At 48.5% G+C, this 19,097-nt stretch overlaps 1 protein-coding gene across 1 annotated transcript in view; it reads right to left on the reverse strand.

Annotated features, from left to right (window-relative positions):
- The window catches only part of brip1 (BRCA1 interacting helicase 1), a 63,528-nt gene that overhangs the window by 16,993 nt on the left and 27,438 nt on the right, over window positions 1-19,097 (reverse strand). The window contains 2 exon segments of the mRNA XM_079514759.1: window positions 928-1,049; window positions 8,705-8,864. Of these exon segments, the coding sequence (XP_079370885.1) occupies window positions 928-1,049; window positions 8,705-8,864 (282 nt within the window).

A 19,097-nucleotide genomic window follows, 5' to 3' on the forward strand; every position in this document is an offset into this window, starting at 1 on the left:
AGCGTTGGGGCTGGTCACTATGTCTCGGTGGGCAGCTGGACTGGTAGCGACCTTGTTCAATCAGCTTCCCAAGCAGGTCCTTGATCTCGTCGTCATTTGGCCAGCCCGACTGCCCGCTTGAAGAGGTCAAGGCTATGGGCTGAAATCGCGGAGAGGTTAACGGCTCATCGTTTGAGGTGTTTCCGGTTGTTGCTGCCGACAGTGGTCTTCTTCCACCACATTTTTCAATCCAAGCTTTTACATATTTGGAGAAAAAAAAAACCTTTTTTTGTAAGGAAGGACTGTCTTTGTAAGGAAGGACTGTCTTTGTGAGAGACTGTCTTTGTAAGGAAGGACTGTCTTTGTAAGGAAGGACTGTCTTTGTATGGAAAGACTGTCTTTGTGAGAGACTGTCTTTGTAAGGAAGGACTGTCTTTGTAAGGAAGGACTGTCTTTGTAAGGAAGGACTGTCTTTGTAAGGGTCCAAGAAATGCCTAGGGAGCACAACCTCCTTTTTGAGGGGCGCTATCCCCTCCTATGCCCACATTACGTCACTACTCAGACTGAGTAGCGACGTGACAATCCAAATTCACGGAACGCAGCGAATCAGGCTGGAAGTTCTGGAACCCAGGCTAAATCACTACACGTCTTCAGGGGAAGCTTGGCTTTGCTCTGACAGGTAAGTAAGGAGCAGTGATGGAGAGTAGAGAATCAGTACCATTATCACTTCACAGGGTTATAGGTGTAAAGCAGCGGGTGAAAAAAATCTTGTGCATTATTTTGCAGTATTCCGTGAGAAGAGGACAAAGGTAGAGTGAGGGGGATGAAAAATATACAGTATGCTCCCTACTGAGGAAATATTACAAAACTTGATCACAATAAAAGAAAAACATGAGCAGAAAAGTAGATGAACACAGACATCAATACCAAGGCTTCATTTATTCTTACCTGGAGGTCTTTGATGTTTGGGAAGGGAATGCCAATGGTGACAACTGCCCTGGCATTGTCATCGGTGAAATCCAGTCCTTCGCTCACTTTACCCCTGCAGACGGCGATCAGCAATGCTCCATCTATCACACATATGAAAGAGTCTCAACGCTCAGCCCCCAACCAGAAAACATGCAAATCCACATTTCAATCTAGAGTATATTATTTTTTTAGGGCTGGCAAAAGATTACACATTTTAATCTTTTTATAATGCAGTAGTACCTGCATTATAGTAACTAAGTTACTTTTTGAGAGCAGCAACTAGTAAACATAACTAGTTACTAAAAGTAACTTCACCAACACTGCTCATGTTCTAATAATCAGCTTAGCAAGGCTGCTCACTATGGGAGTTTGCGCCTCCTGGCGTGAACACAGAAGCATTTATTTATAAGCTCACAGACAATATATGGGCTGGGACTTTAAGACGCAAAGGACGTTGACCCCGCCCGCCGGTGCGCTGGTATAACAGTCAGTCAACGCCCTGCGGCCTCATTCGTTTTGTTCTTCTCATGTGTGACACACAACGCAGCGAAGTCTCCCGATTGGTATCTGATTTTTTCCATAAGGACGAGAAGGTTTCTCGGTACCGCGGAAACTACCTTTCCCCGAGGCTTCAAGTCGAAGAAAGACGGTAAGTCCGCTTTCTTTTACCGGGTTAATACTAACTTGGTGGGTAATTTAGCTTTGCATAGTGGCCCGGCGTGGCCCTAGCTAGCGTTGTAGTTAGTTCTACTATAAATTACCTGTGTGACGGTCTGTAGCGCGGCTAGCAACAGCCAGTTTTTGCTTCCACACGAACTTTCGTTGGCCTCAGGGTCTCGAACGTGTGACGGACTTGAACGGTGTTACAACCCGTTTAGCTTCCACACGTGTGGCGGCGTTTAGCGGTGGCTAGTAATAGCCCGCTCTAGCCAACACACACACGTCCTGTGGTTTAGCCCTCGACGGAGTGGTGATCTGAGCAGTAATTAGTAATAATACTGTTTAGCTTCCACGTTTGTGACGGTCTTTAATAGCGGCTAGCGATAGCCCTATTTTAGCTTCCACACGCACGTGACGTCTTTTACAGTGACTAGTAATAGCCCTGTTTTAGTTTCCACAAAGTGACGGTCTGTTACAGCAGCTAGCGATAGCTCTGTTTTAGCTTCCACACGCACGTGACGTCTTTTACAGTGACTAGTAATAGCCCTGTTTTAGTTTCCACATAAAGTGAAGGTCTTTCACAGCAGCTAGCAATAGCTCTGTTTTAGCTTCCACTTTGAACGTGACTGCCTACTAACTCGGCCCCATTTGCCTTGTTTGTAGCTTCCACGTGCTTCTTAGCATTGTAAGATGTCTGAGTCCCCGACCAAGGCTCGTCGTCGACGCCGTCGCGCCCTAGTGGACGCTGATAGCCAGTGCATGCAGAGGGCCTGCAAGTCATGCAGGGGCCTGCTCTCCCATGACGACATGCACGACGAATGTCTTTACTGTCTGGGCTATGGCCATGCTGTGGAGGCGGTGGAGAACCCAGAGCGATGCCCACATTGCTCTGCATTCTCCGACATCCTTAAGCGTAGCAGACGAAAGCGCTCCCACAGGGCGTATCGGACACAGCGGGTCGCCCACGCACGGGGGAGAGAGGACGAAGCCCAGCGTCAGGAAGCCTCCAGGGAGGCAGCTGACCCTAACCGCTACTCTCCAAGCCTCTTCATCGGAGCCCCGACCCCCGGAGAGGCAGCCCGGTCCCTCACGTCTGCTGCAGCACAGGACGCCTACGATGCAGCGAGGAAGCAGGGAGCCACTCCTGAGGAGGCGGCACACGCCGTCGCAGCGACTGTGGCAAAGAGGGCCTACGCCGCCGCTGTGAAGCGGGGAGTAAAGCAGTGGTCCGCTGACATGGACGCTCCACTCCCCGACGCTCCTGACGTTGTCGTTCTTGCGGACGACGACGCAAGCGTGGAGCAGGCTCCTGGAAGGGACAACGCTGAGATGAGCTCCGGGGAGTCCTCATCTCAGGAGTCAGCATCCTCCTACACCTCTGACGAGGAGGATGATGGAGAGAGCCGCGGCAGCAGCGAGAGCGACGCTGAGGAGGCAGCCCTGCCTCCAGTCGTCGAGACCGCTCAGGCGGCCGACGTCGCCGCTCCAGCACCACCAGCTACTGCAGAAGTTGCACCGGCTACTGCAGCCCCAGCCGGCCCCGCTGCAGCTCCGACGGATCCAGCAACGGCGGCCCCAGCTGAACCACAGCTCCACTATGACAACACTGACATCGTCGAGTTGTTCAAGAAGGCTACAGCTCGCTGTGATCTGGTCTGGCCAGCCAGTCTTGAGCCTCCAGTGGCTAAATACACCCTGTGTGAACAGTTTCGCAGGAGGATTCAGGGCGACCTAGCGAAGCCCCAGACCAAGGCTGAGATCCCCCTCGATGGCGGGTTCCTGAACTCCCTCATGGTGTCTTGGGCTCAGCCCTACGCAGCCTCCACCTCCCTGAGCGGAGGCTTTAAACTGCTTGATTGCGCAGGACAACGGGAGGCGGGCCTCGAGGCCATGCCTCCGATGGACAAGTCCTTCGCCGGCTGGCTCATGGGTATTAACCCCAATGTCTTCAATAAGGACCCGGACTTCTCCTTGCCTACGGACAAGGACGACTCCAAAGTCAACAAGGCTGCCTACAAGTGCGCCTCGACCGCGGCCAGAGCGTTGAACGCCACGACCCTTCTGCAAGGGTCAGTGTCTCACGTCCTGCTGGAGGTGGGTGACAAGCCTACCCCCGAACGCATGGCTGAGTTGAGGCGCCTGCACCTTGAGCTCCTCCGTCTCACTCAGGCCCAGACGGAGATGGTGGGCAGAACCATGGCGAAACTACTGGTCCTTGAGAGGGCCAGGTGGTTGGAGTTGTCCCCTAAGGTGGGACGCACTCCACTGGAACAGAAGGTCTCCACTTCGACACTCTTCGCGTCCATGCTGGAGGAGATGCGCTCCCGCGACGGACAGACGAAGACTGACACGGAGGTCATCGGCGCTTGTCTCCCGGCGACGGGAGCACGGCCCAAACAGGCTCAACCCTACAGGCCGACCTACGAGCGCACCAAGGACAGGGTCGATCGTTCCAGGTCCAGGAGGGACACCTTCAAAGTCCCCGACGCCCAGAGGGCTCCGTCGGCGTCTGCCTCATCTTCCCGCCCACCTCGCAACCGCAAGAAGGTCGATAGGAGGCGCCCCTCTGCCTCTCCGGCCGGCGGCCCCCGCAATGGGGCTAAGAAAGGAGGGCCACCCGGCGGGAAGGCGAAATAACCAGACCCGCCCCACGGGGAGACGTCGGACACAGTCTCCCCCACCCTTCCCCGAGTTTCTTTGAAGCGCGGCATAGTGGCCACGGGCCTCATGCCGGACGCTCTCAGTGTGGACAGAAAGAGGACTTGTTTTTCGAAAATAAATGTTTCTCCTGTATTTTCTGTGCCACCACGATTTCCAATAAAGCAGTGTTCTCTACTGAAAACCGGTCTCATGGATCGTCATTTGAAACTGAGGGGGATGGGCCCACAGCCCGGGCCTTCAAGGAGGCCCGTGGCAGTCGGCCGAGTTGCAAGCGTAGCTGCCGTGGACACAGCGCCAGGGCCCCAGGTCCATATTGCAGGACAGAGGCCCCAGGCCCAGGTTCTGACCGTAAGGGGCGCCGCTCTGCCACAAAAGGGTTCAGAGCTGGCTTCAACTCCTCTGGCGCTGTGTCTGCAGGAATGGAATCGGTGTGGTGTTCATCCTTGGGTGTTGAACACCATCTCGAAGGGGTACAAACTACAGTTTGCCAGAAGACCTCCCGCTTGTGGGAACGTTCTGTTCTCGCAAGCGAGTGGTCAGGCAGCCGAGGTTCTCCAGGACGAGATAACGTCTCTGTTGGAGAAGAAGGCTATACGTGTGGTGTCCATGGAGCAGAGCAACACAGGGTTTTACTCCCGCTACTTTCTCGTGAAAAAGAAAGGGGGGGGCATGCGGCCCATTCTAGACCTACGTGCTCTGAACGGCTATTTGAAAGTGTTTCACTTCAAAATGCTCACGAGCAAGGCTCTGCTGCGCATGATGCGCCGAGGGGACTGGTATACAACTCTCGATCTAAGAGACGCGTATTTCCACATTCCCATCTACCCACCACACAGGAAATTCCTGCGGTTCGGCTTCAAGGGACAGATATACGAATATCTGGTCCTTCCGTTCGGGCTGTCACTAAGTCCAAGGACTTTCGTGAAATGTACACAGGCAGCCGTCGCCCCGCTGCGCCAGCGGGGCGTTCGGGTAGCAATGTATGTAGACGACTGGATAATTTATGCGGACTCAGCGTCAACACTGCGACTACACACAGGCTGGGTGGTAGATCACTTGACGTCTCTGGGTTTCAGCATAAATTACGCCAAGAGCGTGTTGGTGCCGACACAATCGATAGATTACATAGGCATGACGTTGAACGCTGTGTCTTTCACGGCGCGTCTCTCCGACGAGAGGATCCGCTCGTTTCAGTCATGTCTGGCGTTGTTTCAGACGGGCAACAGGGTCCCGTTCCGGACCTGTCAGAGGTTGGCGGGTCTCATGGCCTCTGCAATATCCGTTATTCGGCTAGGCAGATTGTACATGAGACCATTTCAGAGGTGGATGCAGTCACTGGGTGTAGGACAACATCGTTGTCAGCATCCTGTGACCGTATCGGTGGGATGCTTCGAGGCATTACGTCAGTGGAGAGGCGTTCAATTCCTCTCAGAAGGCGTGATTATGGGGATGGTCGTATCCCGGAAAGTACTCACGACGGATGCCAGCCTGTCGGGGTGGGGTGCCACCCACGAGGGCAGGGCAGCCAGAGGTGTATGGAGTGGCAGCATCAAGTCTGCCCACATAAATTACCTAGAGCTGATGGCGGTAATGTTGGCGTTGCAGCATTTCGAACCGTTCATCAGCGGTTGCCATGTCCTGGTCAGGACGGACAACACGACGACAATGTGCTATGTCAACAAACAGGGGGGCCTACGGTCCACCAAACTGCATGCGCTAGCACACAGACTGACGTTATGGTGCGACGAGCACCTTCTGTCGATCAGAGCCTCCCACGTTCCGGGACTCCTGAACACGGGGGCGGATCTGTTGTCCAGGGGCCGATACCTCTATGCGGCTTGGTCACTGCATCAAACAGTGGCCAGACAGATATGGGAGAGGTTCGGCAGGCCACAAGTGGATCTGTTTGCGTCGGACGAGAACAGCAAGTGTCCGCTGTTCTTCTCCATAGCAGGGACGGCTCCGCTGGGTTTGGATGCCCTGGCGCACCAATGGCCCCAGGGCCTACTTTACGCGTTCCCCCCGTTGTCTCTCATCCTTCCCACGCTGGAGAGAGTGAGAACGCAGCGCCTGTCAGTGATCTTAGTGGCCCCAGGGTGGGGCTCTTGGAGGTCGGACATAGTCCCTCTCCTGTGCGACCGGCCCTGGCAACTTCCGTTGCGCAGGGACCTACTGACCCAGGCGGGAGGCGAGATATTCCACCCACGGCCGGAAGATCTAGACCTCTGGGCCTGGCCCGTGAGAGGTTGAATCTTGGCGCGGAGGGTCTTCCCCAGAGCGTCATCGACACTATTCAGTGTGCGAGGGCGCAGTCGACCAGGGATGCTTATGATATGAGGTGGCGGCTGTTTGAGGACTGGTGTTCACCAGCTCAAGTTGTGCCGTTTCAAGCACCAGTGAGGGTCATACTGTCATTCCTCCAGGACCTCCTGGACAAAGGCAGAGCCTTTAGTACGGTTAAGGTGTATCTGGCTGCTATCTCAGCCTGCCACATCGGGTTTGAGGACAAGACGGTGGGCCAGCTCCCACTGGTGCGCCAGTTCATGAAGGGGGCTAGCCACCTTCATCCGGTAACCAAGTCTCTGGTCCCCTCGTGGGACCTTGCTCTGGTTTTGGACTCTCTGTCCCAGGTGCCATTTGAGCCCTTGGAGGGGTTGAGTATGAAGCTATTATCGCTGAAGACAGCGTTATTGCTAGCTTTGGTGACCGCTAAAAGGGTCAGTGATATCCATGCTTTGTCGACGAGTGCGGAATGCATGAGATTCAATGGAGATGCAAGGGTGGTCATGAAGACCAATCCAGCATTTCTGCCTAAGAACCGCCTAGCTACCCCGGTTCCGATGGACTTGGCGGCGTTCTGTCCGCCTCCCTTTGCCTCTGAGGAGGATAGGAGGAGGCATAACCTCTGTCCGGTGAGGGCGTTGAGGTTGTATTTGGACAGGACTAAGGCGACGAGGAAGACTACACAACTGTTTGTCTCCTGGGATCCCAAGACGGTGGGACTGCCTATCTCAAAGATTAGGCTTTCCCAGTGGATCGTGGAGGCTATAGAGCGGGCCTACTCTGGCAGGAATATGGTGCCTCCCGTAGGGTTGAAGGCACATTCCACGAGGGGAATGGCATCGTCCTGGGCCCTCTGTAGGGGGGTCTCTGTTCAGGATGTTTGTTCCGCTGCAAGTTGGGCATCGTCTTCCACGTTTGCCACCTATTATAGACTGGATGTGACAGCGGCGCCAGTGGCGCATGCAGTCCTGGGCGTAGCCTCCAGGTGAGGGAGAGGCTTAGTTCCCCACGGGGGACGTTGGTTTTCTCCGGGGCGTTACGACAGTTTGTTCTGTCGGCCCCTCTTAGGCACTTTTGGCAGACTTGGTCTGTTGGCCTTCCCAATAAGGTGCAGTGGTCCTGTTGTGGGACGTACTGTGGTCCTTTTCTCACAGATGAGGGTACGGGCCCTAGGGGTCCAGACTTCGCGATGACAATAAGGGAGTTAATGAAGTCTCCCATAGTGAGCAGCCTTGCTAAGCTGATTATTAGAACTGGGGGTTACGAATGTAACCAAAGTTCTATAACAGCGAGCAAGGCTGCTCACCAAGATTCCCTTCTTGTTTGCTTGAGAAGAGAACAATTGTTATCGAATGAGGCCGCAGGGCGTTGACTGACTGTTATACCAGCGCACCGGCGGGCGGGGTCAACGTCCTTTGCGTCTTAAAGTCCCAGCCCATATATTGTCTGTGAGCTTATAAATAAATGCTTCTGTGTTCACGCCAGGAGGCGCAAACTCCCATAGTGAGCAGCCTTGCTCGCTGTTATAGAACTTTGGTTACATTCGTAACCCCCAGTTTCTTGCTAGTAGGACAACTGCATTTCCCCTAGTATTATCCTTTCGTCTTAATGTTCTGGGTCTTAATGCTTAAAGGAGCATTCAGTGATTTGAGTGATTTGGAAAAAACCCTGGTCCACCCGGTAACAAGATGTGCACATGCACACGCTCTACAGTGGGGGAAGTACAACAGACCAACAGCATGTGCACCAATGCCCGCCCCACTCGATCATGATTGGAGGAAGGCCCCTCTCATCCTGATTGGATGAAGGCTTTGCCACCCAAAGCCCAAACCGAAACTAGGGTTTTTTGACCCCAGGGGCTCACTGGGGACAGGGAGGAACTCCTTATATGGTCAGCACACTTTATAGTAGGGAGGATTATCCAAAAAATAAGAAAAAATAAGTGATATTTGAATTAAGTGAAATCACTGAATATACCTTTAATATTTTTATGTAAAGCACTTGAAAATGAATTGTTGATTAAATGTGCTATACAAATAGGCTTGCCTTGCCTTTAACACCAGCAGCATAAATAACAAAATAAATAAAACATAAAAACGACAATGCAGACCTCCCACCACAAAGTCCTAAGGTTATAGTGCTAGCAGCTCACCTCTTTCCTGGCAGTACTTGATGGCGTCATAGTACTTCTGCAGAAGTTCATCAAAGTCTCCCTTGGCCCCGCCACGGGGTTCTGTGATCACAGTCTTCGTCTCCTCCAGCTTCTCCCACAGACCCGTGTTGGTCCACCGCTCACGCAGCTTGTCCAGCATCTAGACAACGTAAAGCAGAGGTCAGGGCTGGACTGGGACAAAAATTCGGCCCGGTCATTTCCGCGTGAATTTGGCCCAAAACAAGCCCTAATACCAATACTTTTACAGAACAACATAAATGATACAAACCAACAGACAACTACACAACCCTTTGTAGAGGGTTTATTTGTCACTCACTGATACAGGTACAGTGAAATTATCATGATGGTACTGGCAGAATGGCAGCACGCCCGGACATTTCCTGGTGGCCTGCCGCCTATTGGCCTGTTTTTTTTTATCATGGCGGCCCCCTACGGTCGCTGCCCACCGGGAATATGCCCGGTACGTCCTGTGGCCAGTCCAGCCCTGGCAGAGGTTCTCAAACAATTTCATGTCAAGGACCACCAAATTGACACATTGGCCTGCAGAGCCCCATTTCTAAACATATGCCAGGGACCCCCATAAGAGAAGATTTCTAAGGCTCTAGCAGTGATTTTCAACCATTTTAATTTCAAGGACCCCCAGATTTACATGCATTAGGCTACGGACCCCCCATTTAATGGCATTTCTATCTCTGGGACCCCAATTTATATTGTAAAAGCAATGTTAATTTATACTGAGAACTCTGGGGAACTCCATCAAGGACCCCTGGGGGTCCCCAGACCCCACTTTGATAACCACTGATGTAGAGAAAGCAGATTGGAAACATGCACCAAATGTTTGAAATTGCAGTTGTATCTGGAGATCAAACTCCATTTAGATGCAAACTCCATACAAATGTTTTGCCCAAGCTCAAAATGAATGGGAGACAAATAAATAAAACTGTAAAAGAGGCAATCAGCAACTACATGTACAGTACTGTAGCTTAGCGGAGGCTCTCAATATGACAGCCAAATGAAAAATGAGTGGGGGTAGATCCAAGAGAACAGCCGCTTAGAAAAATCATAAATATCATACAAAGATTACGGTGACTGACAGGACTTTCAAGTCAAATGCAAGAACTAACGAAAAACTAACATTCATACTTAGACTACAAGAGGATAAGTTCTATAAAAAGTGGGAAAAGTGGGATCTCTTCTTTCAGCCTAGCAATAATGTATGAGGATTTCAATTAATGTATCTTGTAATATGAATATTGCAGCCTTGTTTGTGTTTTTCTCCTTTTTCTTTTTTCGTATTGTCTTTTTTTGTTGTCTGTCTTTTCATCAATAAAAATTAAGTGAAAAAAAGAAAATATTCAAGAACTAACGTAGGCCTAGCTTTTGTCATGGGGCAGACTATAGATATGGACAGCCTATGCCAGTTAGACAATTCTGACTTGGATTGAATACATATATTTTAGAATAAATATCTATAAGCACATTTGGAGTCAAGTCATATTTCATTAATTCCCTGCAATGTATGAACATATTACAATAAATAAATGATCACTAAAATGAACAGATTTGTCATTCAATGTTATGTGGAATCTGCAGTGTAATTGTCATGTATGTGTCAGAATGTTTGTACCAGCGCCACCACCAGGCAATCAAAGATTGTGATTTGAAATGTCGGGTAAGTGTTGGGTTCCCAAGTGTACCAATCTGCCTCTAAATCTCCATCCATATCTCTTACCCTACCTCCTTAGACAGCACTTTTTAGACTTAGATAGCATTTTGAAACAGACTTATAGCATGTCATGTAGACAGCACAATAACAGTACAGCATAGTATAATATATATGTATAGCTTATATGTATAGTGTCATTATATATAGATATGTTCTAGTTACGTTCTTAGCTTACGCATGTTTCCTGATAAATGCTTTTATATATGTGATGTATTCCCATGCTTTTTGTTCTTGCTTAATGTAAGTCGCTCTGGATTAAGAGCGTCTGCTAAATGCCTAAATTGTAAATTGTAAATTGTATCAAGTCACACACATACAGTTTTGAGGTATTTCGTTCTGCATACTAAGACTATAGGAGCCTCCAGCACTCTCAAAATCCCATACTCAAAACGGATTTTGAAGCATCCATCCATCCATCCTGTCCTCATTTGGCTTAGAAACGTGCCCCTTCATAATACAAATCACTATTGCTGCACAATTGTTGGTGTAAAAACTCAGCGATTCTCAGGGGAGGAGCATTGATCTAAAAGCCCTCTCCCCAGCAGAGCTCTAGTTGTGTCTGGACCGTGTAGATTTTATCGTTGAAAAAGCATGGCTTCACAAACAAAGCGCATTATCACTGGCTTGGAAATGTGTTAACCCATTTTGGGCGGGAACCCCTTTTGGTGTTAGCATTATGTTATGCTTTAGCTATTGAAAAATAGCAGACCTACAAGCTCGTAGCGCGCCACTCGGTGGCGCGCTACGAGCTTGTAGGTCTGCTATTTTTTTTAAATCGAAGAACGACTGACATAGAAACATAGCTTTTTCAGAAAACTGTCAGGATGTAGAAGACATTTGTAGAATCAGAATGGGTTAAAGGTGCCAATTAGAAGTTCTTCATGTAGTTTGCAGAAAACTTCCCACCAGAGGGTTGATAGTGTGATGCAGAAGGACCAAGGCAAGGGGCTGCTTGTCCAACGGGAGGGTAGGGGCCTTGTACGCACGCGTGAACCTCTCCTGTTTACCTAGAGAAAGAACAGCCATATTCATAAGGGCCTTGTACGCACGCGTGACCCTCTCCTGTTCACCTACAGAAAGAACAGCCATATTCATAAGGGCCTTGTACGCACGCGTGACCCTCTCCTGTTCACCTACAGAAAGAACAGCCATATTCATAAGGGCCTTGTACGCACGCGTGAACCTCTCCTGTTCACCTACAGAAAGAACAGCCATAAGGGCCTTGTACGCACGCGTGAACCTCTCCTGTTCACCTACAGAAAGAACAGCCGAGTCTAACGCCGCGTGAAAACACCAGCGCGGTGCTCTGAAAATAAATGTGGTCTGCGAGGTATATCCGCAGCACGGAGAACAGATGCGAACATGTAGATGAGACCGCTAGAGCGTCGATAGTTTCTTGCATGCCAGTGCAACTGCTGCCCTCACTGTGATGGTGAAATGAAGCATGAGGCAGAATTCATCAGGCTGTTGCCTCCTGATGCAAGCGAGGGCCCAGGAAGTTCCCCATTAATAAAACATGAGACAGTCGCTAAAGAGTAAGACGCGGCGTTACATGGACAAGTGCCACCCCCCCTTACACGTGCCTGCAACTCGGCAAACTGTTTGTACCGCAATTGCTTCCCAGTTCAAACTTGACCGAGATGTGAATTATTCATGCTATGTACTTTAGGCAGATCTGCCACTAAACAAAACAGCCATTATCTGGCAGGCTGCACTTGCAAAGAAGCTGATTCCACAAAGGAGAGAAAGAGGCTGCGGGCAAGTTGCTCTCTCACTGATAAAATTGATGGGAAAGGGTCAGCGGAGTCAGCGTCTTAGATCTTCCTCCTGCAGCCGACATTATTAATTTCTGCCCGGGAATGGCGGGTAACTTGATAATAACCCCAGCGTAACCTGATAATAAAACGCCAGGGCCCTTAAAAGACAGGGACACATGCACGCACAAAGAGTCCTTGTGCAAACTTGTTTATATTCCCTGAGCTGTAATTTGTAAGGCCTTATATGAGAGCAGGGGAGGAGAAACTCAATCCAGTCCCACTCTAGGTTACCCCATGGGTCGCTGGGGGTAATGGTCCCTAATGCTTTTATCTTACAGACGCTGTGAGTAAACATCACTCTGTGTCTGTCTGAGATGCTGCCATTTAATTACGGGCACATTTTCCGTATCCTTCATCTTGACAGAGCGGAGCCTGCCTTCGGAGCTGCTGGAGCCGGTCAGAAGCGAGCCGGGGTGACTGGGCTGGCTGCCTCCGTCGGTGTGGACCGTCATCTAAATGTTCTAATTATTGCATCACTTCACTCTCATGCAATTAATGGGTCATTAACCCATTTTGGCGGGAATCCCTTTTGGTGTTAGCATTATGTTATGCTTTAGCTATTGAAAAATAGCAGATCTACAAGCTCATAGCGCGCCACCGAGTGGCGCGTTACGAGCTTGTAGGTCTGCTATTTTTGAAAAATCGTGAAAATATTTATTTCAGAAAACTGGAGGAATTTAGAAGATTTTTTTTAAATTTTGAGGTCAGGCCTAAATAGGTTAAGAGGCCAAACTGAGGAGACGGATTGTGATTCTACATTTTCACCTCTATGTGGGCAAAAATATCCAATTATCTTAGTGAGTGTGTGTGTGTGTGTGTGTGTGTGTGTGTGTGTGTGTGTGTGTGTGTGTGTGTGTGTGTGTGTGTGTGTGTGTGTGTGTGTGTGTGTGTGCGCACGTGTTTCATGGTGGTGATGGGTGAGCACATGGCCATCATGACTAATTTAGGACCATTCTCTGACAGGCTGGTGTTTCCACAGGCCCCACGCCAGGTTGGCCGACCGCGGTGGGCTGCAGCAGGATGTAAAATGTCAATCTGCACAGTCTGCTTACGCTCAGGTGCACAAACACGACAGAAGCAACCCAAAGGCGTCATACAATTGGGTCACAACACCACATACATATAACACACACACACACACACACACACACACACACACACACACTAGACAAACTCAAACAAAACCATACACTTGTGTTTACATCAGTTAGCGCATAGAAATAACAAATGCAAGATAAATTCAACACCAGTGATGACTTTCTTGAATCAGGATCCATGAAATGTGCGAAGGAAAATAAATCAGTTTTAAATATGTATGTTTAAATATGATTGAAATTAATTAAGCAGAAGCAGAGAAAACAATCGTCTCAGTAGTACAAAAATATATATATTAGAATATCAAACATTTTATTTTTGCAATATACTTTATGTGCAGCATTAACCCATTTATACTCAACGTTAATACATGTATGGATACTTGTGTCCGTACTATGAAATAAATTTCGTTCATCTTCGTGCACGTTTTCTGAAAGCTTATGGATACAAAGGTTACATAGACGCAAGGTGCACTGTATGTATACGTACTGTATGTATGTTACTGTAAATCCACGTTCAGAACATGTATAAAACGCCATTTAGTCTACTCTAAACTACAATGAGGTATTAGTGTTAACTACAATGAGGTATGACACAGAGCAAGCAACTTAACCCATTTTGACGTGATATCAGATTCTACAAATGTCTTCTACATCCCGACAGTTTTCTGGAAAAAAAACATGTTTCTGTCAGTCGCTCTCAAACATTTTCATGTCAAGGACCCCAAAACATATATGAAATTGGCCGCCGACCCCCCTCTGAAAATATGTTGTTCCAGGGACCCTCCAGAAGCTAATATTTGAGATAAAAACGTTCCCTCTGAAAGAATATACATTCAAAGATTTGCTCCACATTTTCACGATTTTTCTAAAATAGCAAGCTCGTAGCGCGGCACCGCGCTATGAACTTGTAGATCTGCTATTTTTCAATAGCTAAAGAATAACATAATGCTTAAAACACCAAAAGGGGTTCCCGCCCAGAATGGGTTTTAAGACAGGATCCCACAAGACAGTTGTAAGTGAGCAGGTTTTACTAATGCTACCACTCACTAACACTAAAGCATACATTGCAAGCACTTGGCAGCACCTCGATTGATCTACAGTGCAATTAGCTTGCCAATCATGTCGTGACCCATCGGTGCAACGTTCAAGTTGTTGCAGAAGAACACAGTTGCCCAGGCAACACAGCTGGCAATGGGCAGCATTTATCATTCTGGTGCACAACGCACAACAAAACCTTAATAATTCATTGTAATTTTATGGGCACAGTAGGTGCAATGCTCGGCTCCAGGCAGAGTGGGCCAGATCTCTTCGTCTACCGCGACAGGGTGGTAAGACTAACAGCGAGAGCCATTGGACTGCAAACCACTCTCGCACTTCTCCTTCCACCCCGCCATCTCTCCATCGTTCACTCCTGTGCATCTGGCTTCTCTTTATCTCGTTCCCTCTGTCCCTGGTGTCAGGGAGCTGTGTGGCGACACGTCGCAGCTCCACTAGCCCATTTTGGGCGGGAACCCCTTTTGGTGTTTTAAACATTATGTTATAATTTAGCTATTGAAAAATAGCAGACCTACAAGCTCATAGCGCGCCACCGAGTGGCGCGCTACGAGCTTGTAGGTCTGCTATTTTTGAAAAATCGTGAAAATATTTATTTCAGAAGACTGGAGGATTTAGAAGATTTTTTTTTAATGTCGAGGTCAGGCCTGAATGGGCTAGTGCCTGTTGAATTATGGAGGGGGTTCTGAGGCAAGTGGCATTAAAGAAACATGCGGCCAGGCACCGCTGTTCGCTGGTGGCGAGGGGAAACGTGTTGTGGCGCCGTAAATTATTCAGCCTCCAAATATCACAGCGACCATCACGCCAATGTGTGGCGGAGAGTGGAGCCCTGAGCCACCTGGCACCTCCAGCCTGCCACTCCTCCCCACTGTACCTCTGCTCCACACTGGTGGTGTCAAAGTAACACAGCGAAGAAACACGGCGAGCTGCTCACACGAGCTGACAGTGGCTGGAACGCCTGCTTGTTCTTATCTGTTCAAGCCGTCAAGCGGCAAGAAACGAGTCCGTAGGACAATCTCACGCTCCGATTCCTTAAAACAAGGCGATTAAGGTGTCACCTCACAAACCTGACTAGTTCTTTGCAGTGCTCAGAGAAAAGGTCCAGGAATACAATGTTCAGTGGTTATGTCCAAAGACGAAGGGCAACAGGGGTCACTTTTGATGTTGTAAAAGAATGTCTTCTGGAAAGTCTGACACTGTAAGACTCCTCTACAAACCTCCAACTTAGCGAGACATACCACAGCAGCAGTAACCTTGAAGTTTCCACTGTAAAAGCTCATATAAAACATCATCTTAGCTTTAACAATCAGGACGGACATGCTACACTGGGCAAAGAAACTAATATGTACAGACACAGTCACAGACGCACCCATACATACATACACACATTACACAGACCAGAACTAAGCCTAACCGTAATACCCAATATTAAACCGTAGCCTAACATGAATTTCCATCACTAAACCTAATTGCCCTCTGAAAAGTGGGGACTAGGGATGGGCAATTAATCGGTCATCACATCGGTATCAGCCGATATCGGCCTTAAAATATCGGTATCGGTAATAAAATAACGGTTTTAGCAGATATTTTATTTTATAATGATTGTGTTGAAAAATAAATTTAAAAGCATTTTGTCACGATCATGAAGGCTGCAAATTCTATCCGTGTTTTCTGGGGAAGCTTCCAAAAGAGTCAACGAGTCAACTGTTAAAATACTACATTCAAGCTGTTTATGTTACGGATATGGGCCAACATTTCAATAACGGCGCATCCATAGTTTTTTCAAGTTCAGTGTTTATAAGCCATTTTTCAGAATGGACAAAATTATTATAATTTTTGAGTGGTGCAACCACTTCAAGGAACAGCAATGTCCATGTTAACCTATGTGACTTTAACCTATGTGACTATGTGACTTTAACCTATGTGACTGTGACTTTAACCTATGTGACTATGTGACTATGAGTACCAGTAGGGGCAAAAGTGGCGCTGTTGTGCCAGAAACAGAGAGATAGTGCTGCACTGTTGCCTGCTAATGAGAGAGAGTGAGAGGGGGGGGGGGGGGGGGGGCAGGGGGAGAGGGGAGTTGCACCACTCAGAGTTGCACCACTAATACAGAATGAGATCATATCGACAATAGACATCGGTTATCGGCCATAACAGCAATTCATTACATCGGATATTATCAATATCGGCCAAAATGTCTCATCGGTACGTCCCTAGTCGGGACCAGCAAAATGTCCTCACTTTGAACTTTAACCTCTCAAAATGTCAACATTGGGAGGACATGAATGAACCCTCATGAGTCACCTTTAGTCCTTTAGTCCACCCAGCAGGAAAACATGCATGCATGCACACCCACCGACACAAACACACAGTGGTGCTTCGCCAACAGGGCACTCCTGATACCCAGAGATACCAAGGGCAGCATGTGTTGGTTTGTGCACTCACCCTGCAGTCCACTTTGACTTTGATATGACATACACCCCCCCCCCCCCCCCCACAGCCCGAGCCCCAGGCGCCAGTGGCGGGTGCGTCTTCACACAGACAGCGAGGCGACATCACCCCTAATGGCCCTTATCTTAATCTCCTTTAAAAGCATCTTGTATTTCCCCCAGATCTTTTCACCTCTCTTACCACCCCGCCATTCTGTTTTTTTTCTTTTTTTTCATAATAACCCATCAGTCCCCTCCTGCGGTGTGTTCGGTCCCTGCCTCTCGTGGCCGGGACCAGACGGCGATGGCTGCTGTGGTTTTAATGGGCATTAACTGGGGGGCTGTTGAGGCTGAAGTGCTACAAAACCACAGCACCAGTGGGGGCTCTCTCAGGGAAAGTGTGTGTGTGTGTGTGTGTGTGTGTGTGTGTGTGTGTGTGTGTGTGTGTGTGTGTGTGTGTGCGTGTGTGTGTGTGCATGTGTGTGTGTGTGCGTGCACATAATCATGTTTGTGGCCACACTTTGTCGGTCTGAAGATTTACAATGGAAACTTATTCAGCTATGTGTGCAAAAGCCAAACGTGCAGCATATTGGTGTTTATGTACTTGAAGATACTGTATACTGTATATACAGTGCAGACAGCAGACATGTCTGACGGAGCGTGCATGTTTATATGCTGTGTGTGTGTGTGTGTGTGTGTGTGTGTGTGTGTGTGTGTGTGTGTGTGCATGAGAAACTGTCTGAGGCCAGCAGCAGACACAGCCTGGAGGAACGACACTCTGACCCTGTCGGCCTACTCTCTCTCTCTCTCTGGCAGCGTATATGGGAGCTGATAGGAATCACCCAGACACACTGAAGAGGGACGCCTGGAGATGACCCTTCCTGACACGCGCGCACGCCCACCCAGACGCATGCACACACGCACGCCCACCCAGACGCACGCCCACCCAGACGCACGCACGCACGCCAGAAATATCATAGGGCAGACGGGACTCAGTGGCTCCAACAAGGCCTCCATGGGCTCCAATTAATACCCCAGTCCCTCATATCCCTTCATCTCCTCATCTTTAACCCATTTAGGCCCGACGTCGACATTTTAAAAATGTCATGACAGTTTTCTGAAATACCTGTTTCTATATCAGTGCCGGTGCTCAATATTTCATGTCAAGGACCCCAGAAATGATGTGTAATAGGCCGCCGACCCCCATCTGAAAATATGTTGTTCCAGGGACCCCCCAGAAGCAACGGTTTTAGTTAAAAACGCTCACTCTGAAAGAATACCTATTCAAAGATTTGCACCACATTTTTACAATTTCATTTTTTTTTGCAGATCTACAAGCTCATAGTGCAGCACTCTGTGCCACACTGAGCTTGTAGATCTGCTATTTTTCAATAGCTAAAGTATACCATAATACCAAAAGGGTTTCCCGTACAAAATGGGTTAAGAGCTGACTGCAGATTAAATATTAATGCATCGCCATGGAGAGACACAGAGAGAGAGATAGACTCCTACACGGCCATCAATAATACAAAAAAAAAAGAAAAACGCATCCCACTGCACACACTGCTCGTTTGCCGGCGTCACAGGCTGACAAAATGAAGGGCAAAAACGAGGAAAAAGCGTCGTCCCGAAGATTAGTGTTTCAGCTTCCCTTAAAGAAGTGCAACTGGATATCAGACAAAGGAAGCCTGGATGAAAATTCCAAACAAACACAATGGAGAGGACGTAATGATATTCTGAAAAGGTGAAAAACGGAATGATAAATGCAAAGAAAATCACACAAAACCTTTGCTGCGTGTCACTCCCCATTTCCTCTCAGTATACTGTCCTATAAAGCAGGGGTTCTCAACATTTTTGGCCGGGGACCCCCGGGAAATGCTTTGGCAATGTCTCGGGACCCCCGCCCCACCCCCTCCCGCCCCCCAATATAAATTGACTGCTACAATAACCTTAATAATAGACAATACACCATAAATAAATACTGAAACCAGATATAATCATTAGGGAAGGTGTATGCATGTACTATGTGTACTATGTTGTATAGTAATGTACATGTATAGTAAATGCACCATTTACTATATGTAAAAATTTCCATTTTCCAGCCATTCAGTTATTTTTTTTTTAAATAATTTGGGGACCCCCCAAAATAAGTTGGCGACCCCCCGAGGGGTCGCGACCCACGGGTTGAGAACCCCTGCTATAAAGAAAGGCATAAAAAGCCCCAAAACAAATCTTTAAAAAAAAAAA

Source organism: Electrona antarctica, assembly GCF_951216825.1.
Source record: "Electrona antarctica genome assembly, chromosome: 11".
NCBI lineage: Eukaryota > Metazoa > Chordata > Actinopteri > Myctophiformes > Myctophidae > Electrona > Electrona antarctica.